General features: G+C 35.3%; 1 protein-coding gene across 11 annotated transcripts in view; it reads right to left on the bottom strand.

The window, feature by feature from the left end:
- Positions 1-15,793, bottom strand: part of MYCBP2 (MYC binding protein 2) — a 205,525-nt gene that overhangs the window by 170,580 nt on the left and 19,152 nt on the right. For all 11 annotated transcript variants that reach the window (XM_037528896.2, XM_054701446.1, XM_054701447.1 and 8 more), the window contains exons 2-4: positions 13,072-13,147; positions 6,873-7,088; positions 592-745 (exon numbers count right to left, since the gene is read on the bottom strand). In XM_037528896.2, the coding sequence (XP_037384793.1) occupies positions 592-745; positions 6,873-7,088; positions 13,072-13,147 (446 nt within the window). The remainder of the gene's footprint in view (positions 1-591; positions 746-6,872; positions 7,089-13,071; positions 13,148-15,793) is intronic.

Raw genomic sequence — 15,793 nt, 5'->3', positions numbered from 1 at the left:
TCCATGGTGTATATGTACCACACCTTCTTGATCCAGTCATCTATTTTTGGGCATTTAGGTTGTTTCCAAAGCTTAGCTATTGTAAATTGTGCTGCTATTAACATAAGGGTGCAGGTGCTCTTTGAAATTAATGTTTCTGTGTCCTTTGGGTAAATACCTAGGAGTGGAATTGCTGGATCATATGGAAGCTCTATCTTTAGTAGGTTGAGGAATCTCCACACAGCTCTCCATAGTGGTTGGACCAGTTTGCACTCCCACCAACAGTGCAGGAGAGTTCCCTCCTCTCCACATCCTCGCCAACATTTGTTGTTGCTTTAACTAACAGTTTTAAAAGAATTAGTTAAGGTAATAGTGACTATAAGGCCTGAGGACTATTTTTGGGTTCCAAGAATTTGTTTTTTCTCCTCCCCATATCATAATAATCAAGAAATAGTTTAACTCTTAAGCCATAACACCAGTGGAACATAGTCAGCAACATAATATTTATATCTGAGTATAATACTTAAAGGCTGCATTTCAAACTGCTGGATGTGCTTCATAAGAAAAGCTATTTACATTCACACGTTTCATTCAATGCATCTGAGCTCTTACCTAGGACCTCCGGGGGCTCTGACTGGAGGCCTTCTGGCTGCTGACCCTGCAGCACATTAAGCAGAGCTTGCAGACTCCTGAGGCACAGGGATGGATGAGAAAATCTTGTCTCCTTGATCAATTCAAAAACTTCACAAAGTCCAACCTCAATGATCTATTTAATGTGAAAAAAAATTATACTTTATATCAAGTAAGCTAGTAATACTTCTCAGGCAGTTTATTTGGTATAGGTTATTTCAACAGCTAATGATTAACTTGCAATGTTTAAAGGGAAAAAAAATGTAACACATTAAAGAAAAGCAGTATATTTTTAATTGAAAGATTCAGAAAACCATGTAGTTAAATGGAAATTTTGTTTAAAAAGAATGGCAGTTTTAAAAACTGGTTTTAATATAATGAACTCATAATAAAATGCCATGAAAAATCTAACAGTGAACTCAATCACTAATTACATTTACTGAGAAAAAATATGCTTTATTAATTTTACAAAGTTCATTTGGTTGTATTCAATTAAAAATCAACATTATTTTATTATAATTCATACTGTTACTTATCACCAGGAAAAAAAAAAAGACGACTATAGCAAACATAGTGAAAATATTAAAAAAGGAACTTTGCATCTTAGCCTTTTCTGTGAAGGTACAATCACCATAATATTGTTTACAGATATGTTCCTAACTTTAATTAGATTATTATTCCTCATAGGCATGAAGAAAACACGATTCAGGGTTTAGTTAAAAGTAGAAAAACTAAAGAACGAGAGAACAAATATGATGAATTGGCACAAGGAGATACCTTCAGAAGACAGAACAGACAGTGAAATTCCATTTCTTTATTAAAGCCAACATTTTGACAAACAGATATATAAGATCTTTGCAGGAGGTGTTAAATTACTTGGAGAAGTTAAGAAGTAAAATTAAAACAAGACTAGTAGAACTGCATCAAAGCATTAATTTTATTGGCTGTAATAGAGGAAAAATATTCCTTCTTGCTGAGATTTGTACATTGATTCAAATATTACATAATTTTTTTAAATACTTATTTTGTGCAACTCACTACAGGAGATATGAAAATTTATTATATTAGACCCTATCCTCTAAAAGTTTATAATCTAACAGTTTAAATGAACCTTCTATATAAGTCTTTCCCAATCCAGACTTCTGTTACAACATTTATTATGCTATAATGCAACTGACTATTTAGAGTTTCCTTTTGCCAACTAAACAGTGGTCTCCTTCTGAATCAAAGATTATTTCTCAATTAGCTTATTATCTCCCAATGACTAATCCACTGACTGGCATATAATAAACAGACCATAAATATTCATTTAACTGTTCTGTCATTTGTGTGCTTAAATCCCACTGAAACTCAGAAATAATTTTCCAGATAAGGGTCGAATCAGTTGCAGGCAACTAAGTTGCAGTTCCAATTATCATTTGCAAGATTTCTGAAGACAATAAATATGACCAACAAGAAAAAAATAATTACAGGACTGTTTTCAGAAATTTATCTAAAATCTTAGCAAACTTGATTATAACCAAAATTACAGAAGTTCTATATAGAGTTTCAATTGGCTAAATGCAATAGCCAAGAAAAATTTCCATTTGATACAGTTTCTTTTCCTAAAATATGTTAGAGGGCCTCCCTAGTGGCATACTATGAAGCAATCCGCAGCCTCTGCAGCACCAGCCAGATCCCCTCCTGCCAGGGAGCGGCCCACATGGCCCAGCAGATCTCTCCTGTCTCACCCCTTGCTCCCCTCAGCAGTGTATTTCAGTCAGTCAGCCTGTTCTGTTCCCTGCTCTGTCTCTGGTGAATCCTCTCACCCCCCCACCACCACATCTGGCCTGTACCCCAGTTCTTGAATGCATAAATAAATCTTTTTTAAAAATAAAATAAAATACGTTAGAAAATAAAAACATACTGTCCAAGATTTCTCTGCTCATGTACTTTCAGGAAACAAACCTGAAATCAAAGATCTTCTGCATGTAAAACATAAGGCTTTATTCTAAAGCTAATGGGAGACTATGATATCCTAGCAGCCTTTTTGTAATTGTTTATTTACTATCAATCGTGTCTTCTAATTCAAAGAAGATTATTCACAGATGACATTTCTGGCTAGAGTTTGGAAGTAGAATAAGTAAAATTCCAATAGTAATAGGTAAGTATTGAGTCTTGCTAAAAACTGTAAGGGGCTATAAACTGAACAGTTTCTTCAGGTATCTCTCTTAAAATTGAGGTATAATAACAAATGTATGACAATAGCCAACTCAAGTAGGCTGCCTATGAACAGAACACTGGTTTTTGTGAGACATAAAACATTAGACATAATGATGAGGGCAGAGAACTAACCCTCTATTTATGTTAACCACTGTGGATTCTCACTACTCTGTATCTTAGTTCACTATAGGTTTCTTTTTTTAATAAAGGATTAAACATACTTCATCGCCAAAATAGTAGTATGTATTCAATATACAACTCAGCATACAAAGTAAAAATCATACTCAAGTTTTCCAATCATATTTAGCTCCAAATTATTGGGCAGATGAACCAGACATATTGTGAAATAAGTCTTTTCTGAGGTTTGACTGATTATATTTTATCATATGTATGAATTTTGAACTGCACTAATAATAGGGAACTTCCTACACTATGCTTCCTCCTCCCTCAATATTAGTAAGAAAGAGTATAAAGAGAAACTATATAGCATCACGTACACAGATTTCATAAGTTTGGGAAAGAAGTATAATTTTAACACTATATATGTCTATATAGAAACATTTATAGCAGATTTTCTGGGTAAACGGAATTTTAGAAATAACTTATAGAAAAATGTTCTGCATTTTTTAAATTATCCACATTGATAATTTGCCTTTATCAGCAAAACAAAAAACATGACTTTTAAATAGTTCATTATAATTAGTAACAACATGCTAGGCTTCAAAAATTTCAATTTCAAACCATAACTAACTACCAATACTTGATCATCTACTTCTATTTAGAAAATATTCTTTTTTTTTTAATACTGGATGGTGTCAGTTATATACGGAATATAGAGAAACCAAACAAAGTGTCAAACAAAGACAAACTTTAAAACCAACCTTTGAAAGCTGACTACAGATCTAAGGCATTGGGGGTTGGGGGGGTAGTAAGAGGGAGGGGGAGGTTTGAGAAGGGGAAGTGGGGAGGCAAGGAGAGCACAATGGACTACGGTGAAGAGGATGGGTGCAATTTGGTGTTGGGAGAGTGACAGTGACCATATCTGAGGGGTAAGTCCTATACTGTCATAAATATTAACAAGGATATAAAACAATGGTACTTCATTAAAATAAACATATTTTTAAAAAGATTTTTGTATATTTACTGAATTGTACCTTTACTTCATTATCAATAATTAAATCCTGAAGATTCTCTATTCTCCTCCAATTTTCCCTTTTCAGTAAAAAGTATCACTAACAAGAAATTTTAGAAATATTTAGAGTTTGCCTTCTCTTTCCCCCCTTCATATGTAGCTAAAAAACAACTGCAATTCTGTCTCCTTAACATTTCTTGTATACCAAACATTGTCTCTACCCAATTCCAACCCCTCATTAACATTTTCTAGACAATAGCAATAACTGCCTAACAGGTCCCTCTGACTCCAGTCTCACTACTCTTTAGTGAATCTGTGTTACTAGTACCAGTTTAACTTTATTAAGCCTCAAGTTTGATGATACACTTTTGCTTAAAATCTTCAATATTTCCAATTCACAAGACATAATCTGAAAATGGGTTATTATATAGGCCTTGCTTAATTCACTTTAACTTTTAAAAGAAAGGAAAAAATTACATTAAATGATACTTTAACAAATAAAAACTGTAACAATTATGTGAGAAAGAAATAGAAAAGACATCTTAGGTGAGAAGAAGGAAAGTGACAACCATACACAGAGGAGGAGCAGACCAACCAAGAAAAGGAAAGAACTGACATAAAAGAGTAGCAAGACTATAGCAGAAGCACAGAAAAGACCAAAAGGAAAAGAAAAATGCCAATAATTCTCACCTGCCTTCAAATTCCTATCACCTCAAGCCCTAAAGAAGTCATTATTCTTTAGTATCAATCCTCCATTGTCGTTCGAACAGCTGCTGAAAACACCACCTGAGAATTGTACTTCCCACCCATGCCCAAATCACAGCATTCTGAACGCCTCTACATAAAGGAATTTCATCATTTCTTTCTCTCTCTTCATATCATTCATCATGTCATCTCACCAATTGCCTGGAAATTTCATTTCTTGGATATAAAGAATTTCTTAATAAATTGAAGAGTTCCTTGTAGACTAACTCAAATTCATTTGCACCTACACATTTTCTTGTTTGCACTTAGCCTGACAGCTATAACTACATTTGTGATTTATTGAGCACTCATGCATTTGACATCTACATCACTTAATCCTCACTGTAAATCTATGAGATAGATATGATCTACACTTCAAATATGACAAAACTAAGACACAGAGAGGTCAAACAGCTTTCCCAGCATCACACAGCTACAATTTGGGAAGTGTCTGAACCCACTCAATTGGACTCCACAACACATATTCTTAACACTATGCCCTATTTCTGATAGCTCAACATGTGATGGAAAATTCAACATTAATCACTTGGGGTATCTAATTTTCTTTGAAAGATCCACTTTTAACTCTGCATCTTTTAACTCTGCTGATCATGCCATTTTGTATCTTTAGCAGTTGTTCTTGACTGTGTAAGTATCTTTTAATTTGAACTACAGCTTACTGTACAAGATCTGTACATTCATGCAAAAGATTTCTCTGGGTTTTTATTTTCTTCCCAATACTGAACTTAGGCCAGGTGATTAGCAGAGTGAACTTATCAACATACAGAATGGAATTCTTACCTAAAGTATATTATGTAAGTCATGTAGTCTTAGATCCTAGCTTAACAACATTTTTTTCCCTTCAATTTCCCCTAGCAAAGCATAAGAAATAAGAACTAGAGACCACAGCTCTAACTGGAGGAATTTACATGCAAAAAATGACCCTGTTTGTTTTGGGTTGGAAAAAAAGGAGGAGGAAGCAGAGTAGGTGCACATAAAGATACAGGGCAGAAGAGATCAAGAATGAGGAGATAAGAATGTATGAAGAAAGTTGATGAAGCTAAGGAAGTTCAGCTTCATTATCCTATGAAATAGGAAGCAATTCATATGCTAAGAATCAAATGAAAAGAACCTGACAGTAGGATTTGGCAATAGCTATCACAATGCATGTTACAGAAATCAGATCAGGAACATTAGATTCTATCCTTGTTACTATTTTCAAATAGTAAAAAATATTTACAAGAACCTCTTACATATAAAAGATTTCAAGGTATACTTTTAAAGTATCAATTTAGTAAAAAGCTAACAGACATGAATCATTTAGTTGAAGCAATTGTTTAAAATTATATTTTAAAAAAGTACTATGCATGTATCATCTATGATATAGGCACCCGTTTAAAAATGTATGTATTTTTACCCATGCCATTAGTAGAGATATTAACTAGACTTCCTGTATAGAAAAATTGACTACCTTAATAGATTACTTTAAGAACAGTTTGTTCTACTACAACATATATATTTCTCCAACACTAAGCTAGTTTACAAAAATGAGACATAAATACATCAGAGAATGACACAAGTTGTGTTGATTCTTTTGTAATTTATTTTTCATAGGTAAGGCAGCTGAAATAGCAAGAGCGCCATTATAACCTTGGCCAGCAAAGGCCAAAAGCTCACACTGCAGCTGCTACGCAGCCAGGAGCCCTTTTACTTCTATCTCAAGAAAAATAACAGTATATACCGGTACCCAGGGCTCCCTTCACTAAGGGGCGAATCCCCCGTTTTTCATGGTTCTTGGCTTGTGTAGTAGACTGTACTTCATCCTCTGCCTATCTCAGTGGTAGCCCATTGGTTCAGAGCTCCACCTCTACCCGCACTGGCTCAATGCTTATAAGCCAACATTTCCACTCTACTGCTTTTATACATTTTTAACAGCTCCTGTATGAGACTGCAATCCACTAAATTCCCTGTATGTGCTTTCCAAGTTCTCCTCACTGAGTTACCAATTACTCATTTTGTTATCAGAGATCTAGTTATAAAGTTTTCCTTGTCTACTTTTCAATATAAATCCAGTTCTTTTTAGTATACAATTTTATAAAAAATAAGGTATTTTAGGAATGCAAATACATGAATTATAGCCAATATTTTTGTAAGTTATGCACCTAAGTAGAACTTACTAACTTACCTTTGGAAGCTTGATAGGGGGCTCTTTGGATTCCTCTTCTTCATCACTATCGGATTCTCCACTCTGCACAGAGTTCTTAGATGCAGCTGCCAATGATGTTTCCTTTTTCTGCCATTCGAGAACGCAATGGCGCACATTACAATAAATATTGAAGGCAGACGGATTGCTATGTAGTTTGATATCTGGTATGATTAATGTATTCTCCAAGTTTTCCGACTGAAATGCAAGACATAATATTTCAATTTAATATTCCTTTCCATCATCAATTCCATTTTAAATAATAAAAAATTAGAGCTCATTCAGGCTACCTAATTTGCAACAGTCATAAGTCACACAGCAAAGATAATCTAAATTTATTGCCTCAATTTATACAAACTTTCTACCCTTCTTTCTACATTTTACTACTTTTTGAGTAACACACAAATAAATAACATGACATGGGTTCGGAGAGGTAAAGAACTGAACTCTATGCCATGATAGTGTTACAGGAACAGAGTTAACAAAGCTTAACTTGTGGAGTATCAAAGGATATTAACTTGATGGCTTCCTAAGAGACCCCAAATGTATTCACTGACCTGCCACAAATGCTTAATCATATTTTGATTTCTCATAAAAATAGATATAGGTATTTAAACAGAAATTAGGGCTTAAAAAACCCTTTAATTTTAGTCAATTCTTTCATTAAGTAACAGTAATACTAAGAAAATCACAGATTATGGACAAACGTTTCCTCAAATGTTTCTCAGTCTTGATAAGTAATAAAAATCACATGCTTGATAATTTAATTGTTAAAACTAAACAGTCAGTTTCTATTCTGGTACAGCATTTTACTTCATCAGACAGCACCTACACTTTTGAGATCAACATTTACATTACAAATATGAAAAACCATTTTAAAATATAATCGTAAGTATATCCAGGAAGTATTTAAGATAAATAACATGATACCTCAGATACCCAAACATTAACGTCAAATTCCACCCTTTCGCACTTGGCATTTATAGCAGAAAAATAAAAACATGTTCTTCCAAAAAAAAAAAAAAAAAAAAAAACCAAAAACAGTGCATGAACATTCATAGCAACTTTATTCAAGATCACCAAATAAACTGTGCTACATCCATACCCTGAAATATTTATTCAGCAATGAAGGATACAAACAACTTGTACAAATCTCAAGATTATGCTGAATGAAAAAAGTCAATCCCAAAAGATTAAATACTACATGACTGCATTTATATAACATTTTTGAAATGCCAAAATTTCAGAAATGGAAAACAGATTCATGGTCACCAGAGGCTATAGAGAGTATGAGGATGCCAACACAATTCAAAGGAAAAAAAAGTATGTTTACCAAATGATGCTGGACCGACTGAATACCCATGTGGGAAAAAAATAGCATGAATCCTTATCTCATATCACACACAAAATTTAACATGAAATGTATCATGAACCTCTGTATATAACTGGAACTACAAACTCTCTTGAAGAAAATCATTTGTGGTAGACAAATATTTCTAAGGGCACACACACAAAAAAATCATATAAGGGAAAAAAAATCAATTAGAAATACCTGACAAAGGACTTATATGTAGAATATTCAATAAGAAGACAATTATAAAAGGGGGACAGGATTTGAACAGGCATTTCACAAATAAAAAGATAGCAGTGACCAAAGGCACATGAAAAGAGGTTCACATTATTAGCCACTGGAGAAAAACTAGCTAAGAAAAACTAGCTAAAACCACAGTGAGATAACTTTATATACTTATTATAAAAACTAAAATTTTGAAAGGCAAGAATACCATCTGTTTTCAAAGTTTTGAAAATTTGAATTTCTCATATACTGCTGTTTGTAGTAAAATGGAAGCTCCACTATGGGAAATAGTTTTTCACAGTTTCTTTAAAAGTTAAACATTCATCTACCAAAATACCTGTGAGGAAAGAGTTACTAACACGGTCATTGATCACTTATTCCTACCACTTCTCTAAGGGAGCTATCCACTGACCCCGGGTCAATACTCCGGAATGATCTCTGTAGTGTTTTATGTTAGTTATTGATGATTTTATTATATTCACCTGGAGGTGAGGTGTGCCTGCTGAAATTTAGGATTGTTTTACACAAACAACGAGTTTGATGATATGCAGCCAAGTTAAACTTCCATGGTACATTGCATAGCGGAGACCTCTCTGGGACAGACAATCATGAAAATCTTAGACCCTAAGACTCAAACGGGCTTCCCGAGGCAGAAATATTCCACACATGTTCCTGCAATGCGCTGTCAGAGAAAAAGCAAGTCCTTTGTGCCCAGATAAGAACAGATAAGGAAGCCTATACTTTAACTCCTTAAATATACCAACACATTTTTTCCCCTACTGCCTGCTCTGTAAACCCTCAGTTGTAAGAAAGTTTAGCCATCAGATAAATTGTTTTTATGTCTTCAAAGTTTTCTGGTATATCACGATTTACCAGAAAGGAAACACCACCTACCCTTCTGCTCCTAAGTAGTTACCCAAGGAAAATAAAAATATATATCCATACAAAGATAGTACACAAAAGTTCACAGTAGTTTTATTCTTAAAAGCTAAAAACTAGAAACAACACTGAAATGTCCACCAACAAGTAAATAGATTAACAAATCAGCATAAAGCCATATGATGGAATACTAAAGAGAAAAAAAAAAGAATTAGCTATTAATATATACAACTACAGACATGCTCAAAATTATGTTGAAGGAAAGAAGTCAGATGCAAAGAGTACACACATTAGGATCACTTTTCTATGAAATTCTAGAAAACAAAAACTAATCCAAAATGACAGAAAGTGCATCTGTAGTTGCCTAAACCCAGAACTATAGTGATGGAATGAATACAGCAGAGAAGCCCTTGAGGATGATGCACATTTTCTCAACTTTGATAGTAGCTTTCAATACTCACTGAAACCCTATTCCAGGCTGTCCTATTAAGGAACCTGACCTCCTGGTAGCAAGAGGTGGAAGAATTTCCTCATAAAATGGATTTGATTTCTCCTTTAAAAAGGAAGATAGGATTAATCAGAGGCTTGAGGAGAGTGATAAATGTCTAAAACAGTCACAGGAGAAAATGGGAAAACTATTTAATCAGGGAAAAAAAAAGCACAGTCTAGCTATGGAAGGTCCTTTTTAGACTGATGATCATGAATGTGTGCTGGTATCAATTAACTCTTAGTTATTATTAGCACATTGTAGTCACCTCTAGGAAAAGAGAAAACAGCTGGAGTCATAGAGGCTTGAGTTTTGTTAGAAGAATGTTACAATCATACACAGCGGAAAAGGAAGATGAGGTAGGCAGAATAATGGCCTCCAAAGTTTCCCCCTACTCTCTCAAACTTGTGAACATGTTGCCTAAGACAAAAGGGACACCACTTTAGATGTGATTAAATTAAGGATTTGGAGCCAGCAATTAACTAGGTGGCCAATGTAATAAATGAGTGGTAGGTCAGTCAGAGAAAGAGACACAACAGCAGAAAGTGTCAGTGACATAGCATGGCCTTCGAAGATAGAAGCAGGCACAATCCAAGGAATTCAGAAGCCTTTAGAAGCTAGAAAAGTGAAGGTAATATCTCCTCCTAGATCCTCTAGAAGTAAGAGAATCTTGCTAACACCTTGATTTTGGACATCTGACTTCGAGAACTATAATTGAATGTGTGTTGTCTGAAGCCACCAGGTTAGTGTAATTTGTTACAGCAGTGATAGGGAAAAAATACAGCAGATTAAGCAGGAGTTTTTCTAAAAGACCTGTATCAACACTGGGTAAGGAAGTTAAAAAGGAAATGGTTAATGGATAAGGGGAAACAAAGGGGTCAGTGACAGCAATAAAGGAGGAGATAAAGTAATAGTTATGTGGCATTTTTAAAAATAACTTTTTAACAAATTGGTAGGGGCCTCCCTGGTGGCGCAGGCAGTTGAGTGCTGCACTGTGAAGCTGTCCGCAGCCTCTGCAGCACAGGTTCCATCACCCCCCCAGCCGGTGAGAATCCCACATGGCGCAGCAGACCTCTCCTGTAGCGCCCGCTACTCCCCTCAGCAGTGTATTTCAGTCAGTCTGCCTGTTCTGTTCCCCACTCTGTCTCTGGTGAATCCTCTCACCCTCCTGCACATCTGGCCTGTACCCCAGTTCTTATATAAATAAATCTTTAAAAAAAAAACAAAAACTGGTAGATAAAAATACACTAGAAAGAGTAATACAAAATATGCAAGGAAACACCACCATTTTGCTATTTTATGTGCTCATCAAGAGCAGGAAATGTTTCTTACTCATCTTTCCATCCCAAATACCTAACAGAGTGCCTGCACATAATCAACTAATATTTGAGAAATAAATAAATACATTTTTATGTCACTCTTATCACAAGCTGTTCATAACAAGTAGTCTAAAACCTGAGGCCAAGAGAAGATGAATAATAATTAAGGTTACAAAGCTAGTTAGAAACAGAACTGAAGGCACTAAAAAACTTCACTTCCCACCTCTTTCTATTACATGCTATTATTCTTAGGAAAATCACAAAATGAAACTTTTAAAGAAATTAAAAAGATTTTCAAAAGTCCCATATTTCACTTTGTACATAATACAAAAGTTTTCATAAAAGGAATAGAGGTTGGAAATCTGAATGACCACGGATTTGCTATTACATACTTAAGTATATTAAGAATGTTCTTCACATCTGTCTATCTCAAAAGCAGAAGTCACATAGTGAAGATATATTAATTACCTGCTCACCCTGTAACCTTAGTATAACCACCCCTCCCCCATTTCACACAGCATGCTCATCAGGGTGCTCACATACTGCCCATTACAGGTTGCAAACATACCTCAGTGTAACCAAAGTGCCCCATCTCCAAGGCCAAAGTGAACAGTGTAGGTCAATCAAAAAACATATCTAACACTTTCTTCCACTAGAACTAGAAGAAATGTCCCTCACCCAGTGAAAATGCAGTCGGAGCTGGCAGCAGCTTTAGTCCTCAACTACAGGTAATAAATCCACACACAGAGGAAAGCAGAATCAGAAGAGAAGATACAGATTTGATAGCATTATTTAGTCCTTGGATCTAGTTGCATTTCAAGATAGAGTAACCAAATACATTTTAGCCCTTATCTTTTATTTTTTTCCTACTACAAAGTAGATTTCTCTCAGTTATAATAGCAATAACACTTATTAAAAGGACAGGAAACAACTGTCTCTAGAACTTAAATATGATATGCAGGCCAACTAAGCTATTGCCTCTTTAATCAAAGTGGCGCTGTTCCTAAATCAGGGTTATAACCCCTCTTCCTTCTGGCTAGGCTGACTAGTATTGCTCAACAGGAAAGAGGCTTTTTTACAGAAAGTGGGCTCTGAGCACTGATTTTTTTTTTTTTTAAACAAAGGGGGGGATATATTTTTATAGGGAAGATTTCTGTATTACATAAAAAAAGAGATCCTTGATTTCTAAGGTCCACTTAATTCAAGTATTCTATATTGCCCTTTCTTTTATACAGCCATCAACAATCAAAAGAAGTCAGAGCAATACAGACTTACCAACAGTCTCCCTAATTTATGACATATGCATAGACATATAATGAAGCCAAAGCTAATTCTCAAGTTTCTATTCACAAACCAATTTTGTTCAGTTTCATGTACATGCAGTAACAATGAAAAAAGAGGGCCCTCCCTGGTGGCACTATAAGCTATCACCAGTCATTGCAGCATGAGTGCTATCCTCCAAGCCAGGGAGCTAACCCATGTGGCGCAGCAGACCTCTCCTGTCTCCTGCTGCTTCCCTTAGCAGCGTATTTCAACAGATCCACCTGTTCTGCTCCCCACTCTGTCTCTGGTGAATCCTCTCACCACCCCCACCCCCGACCTCTATCCTATACCCCGGTTCTTATATGCGTAAATAATTCTTTTTTTAAAAAAAGGAATGAAAAAAGAGAAGAAAAAAATGGACATGTCCACTTCAAAAAACTAATGAAAAATAACAAAAGTAAATAAAACTATCAACACCCAGATATTAACTTAATAGGCTACTTGTAAAGAAATACGTGAAAGTAAAGAAGCTAACAGTATAAGCAAATAAAATTATAATGATTTGCTAATTATACTTACATCCTTTTAATCTTGGCATTTCTGTTCAAAGTACTTTACAAAAAGTCATTATTCTTTATAAATTACTAGCAGTTTTACCTTGCTTCTTGTCTTCACTTTTGACTTGCTCTTCTGTTTTCTTTTCAACTTCTTCTTATTTAAAATTTTCTTATTCCTAAAATTTTTTAAAAAGTGGAAAAAAAATTGTGAAAGTCCATATTAAAACAAAGTTATTAAAAATAGGTATTTCCAAACTAGTCACTTGAATATTTCTCTTACAAACTGTATGAAATATACTCTCTCTTTATATATATATATATATATATAATATATATTTATATATTATATATATACATAAAAAATACCGGGCCTCCCCAGGGGCGCAGCAGGTTGAGTGCAGTGCTGTGAAAATGTCTGCAGCCTCTGCAGTGCCAGTCTGATTCCTGACCAGCCAGGGAGATGCCCACAAGGTACGGCAGACCTCTCCTGTCACTCCCGCAGCTCCCCTCAGCAGTGTATTTCAGTCCTTCTGCCTGTTCTGTCCCCTGCTTTGTCTCTGGTGAATTCTCTCACCCTCCCCCACCTCTGACCTGTACGCCAGTGCTTGTATAAGTAAATAAATCTTAAAATAAATATAAATAATAAAAATAAAATACCAAAGAATAATGTAGCCATTGAGATAACACAATACTGGATAGCTAACAAATATACTCTAAATGATAATGAAGATATTTTACAAAACATAGTATTTTCCTACAGCCATCAAATGAAGTTTTTAAAACTTCATTCAACAATAGAATACTAAAATTTATCATAGTGTTACTTTCCCAGACTGGGGGAAAAAAACACACCTACCCATTATGTGCAAAAAAAGGTTCCATTTCTCATAAAGGAGCCCGTTTTTAGTAAATTACTATATAAATACTCCAACTTACGTACTTTATGTATCTAGTAGCCAGTTTTCCATTACCTCACAGTTCTAAGACCAAATCATTCTTTAAGCAAAAGGAAGCCCCTGAATGACTTTCAAGGGGAGCAAAATGTGGTAAAGAGTAAGAATTATAATGGAAGAAACTAGAGACCAAGAAAACATTTACTTTTCAACAACTTTTGGTCTACCATGAAGAAATGCACACTGGCAGGTATTAAAGACACAATGAAAAATACAGTTCTTATTCTCAAGGAGCACAGAAACTTGAATGTAGAGCATAATTTAATGGCTTAGAAAAAGGAGAGGAATTACAGGTAGGAAAAGAGGGAGGAGGAAGGAAGAGTCTCTAGATTCTCAAAGGTCAATTCCTAATATTTGACAACTAGTTTAAGGAAAATCATCACAGAAAAAAAAAAATGCCATTTACAAAAACAAAGGAGTAAAGGGGAAGAATTAACTTGCAAAAGAAAAAAATGGGTTCAATTTTAAAGATGTTTGAGTTCAAAATAGTAAAATATCAACAATAAAGATATAACAAGCATATGAAAAGTGTATCCTTGACGTTTCAGTTTCATTCCCCAACAGCAATCACAAAACCTAGTCAATCATATCTTGTAAACAGTTATTGAACCTGTCTACATCATCTCTACTGCTACTAATAGCCCAGGTTTTCACTGAATCTTGGACTATAGCAAAAGCTTATTTCTGCACATTTACATTTGCCTTCCCCCGCCCCCAGCTTTTAATCTGTGCTTCACACAGGTCCTAAGTCGACTTTTTCAAATACAAATCTGAGTAAGGTAATTTCTCCACTTAAAACTCTTAATATCTCTTAGAAGAAAGTGCAAAAGCTTTGACAGTTTTTAAAAATCCTCTACCAAGATCTACCTTTGTCAGGCACTTCTGCCTCATTTTGCATCACTCTCCAACATGTTCATCAGGCTCCAGCCACAAGGAAATTCTTTCCGTTGTTTCAATCTGTTAGGGCCCTTGGGGGTTTTCAAAAAGGTTCTCCCTCTGCCTAGAATTCTTTCCTACTTCTGTTAACCACTATTCATCTATGAGGTGCCACTTTAAGTTTCATTTATGCAGGAATCTCCTGGACTGGGTCAGTTTCCATAATACACACTCTCATTTCACCTTATATCTGTATTTCATTCTGTAAACTACAACTATTATGTATGAGTTTTTTTTTTTTTAATGTAACATTCTGTCACCAAACTATAAGCTCTAAGCATGCAGACCATATGTTTCTTTTTTTTTTTAAGATTTATTTATTTTATTTATACAAGAACCGGGGTACAAGCCAGATTTCTGGGAGGGTGAGAGTATTCACCAGAGACAGAGTGGGGAACAGAATAGGCAGACTGAGGAAATACACTGCTGAGGGGAGCAGCGGGCGAGACAGGAGAGGTCTGCTCGCCATGTGGGTTACTCCGAGGCCGGTGGGTATAGAACCGGCGCTGCAGAGGCTGCAGACAGCTTCACAGTGCTGCGCTCAATTGCCTGCGCCAGCAGGGAGGCTCCAGACCATATGTTTCTTGTTCACTGCTCTAGCCTCTTTACCCAGAAAAGTGCCTGGAACAAAGGACTCAATAGTATTTTGAGATAAAGTGAAATTAGTAGGAAGAAGAGAGGAAGGGGAGAAAAGAACAAAGTTCAAAGCTATAGCTACGAGCCTTACTCACAGAATAAAATAAGTGAGGACCAAGGACAGATCCATAGAGACACCAACATATTTTTTTTTTAAAGATTTGTTTATTTATTTATTTATTTAATTTATTTATTTATGCATGCAGTCAGAAGCGCTGGAGGGTGAGAGAATTCACCAGAACCAGAAGCGGGCAGAACAGGCAGAAGGACCGAAGTACACTGCTGAGGGGAGCAGCG

The sequence above is a fragment of the Talpa occidentalis genome, unplaced genomic scaffold (assembly GCF_014898055.3).
Source record: "Talpa occidentalis isolate TD23 unplaced genomic scaffold, MPIMG_talOcc4v2.1 talOcc4.5, whole genome shotgun sequence".
NCBI lineage: Eukaryota > Metazoa > Chordata > Mammalia > Eulipotyphla > Talpidae > Talpa > Talpa occidentalis.
This window is presented reverse-complemented; position numbering and strand designations above follow the sequence as displayed.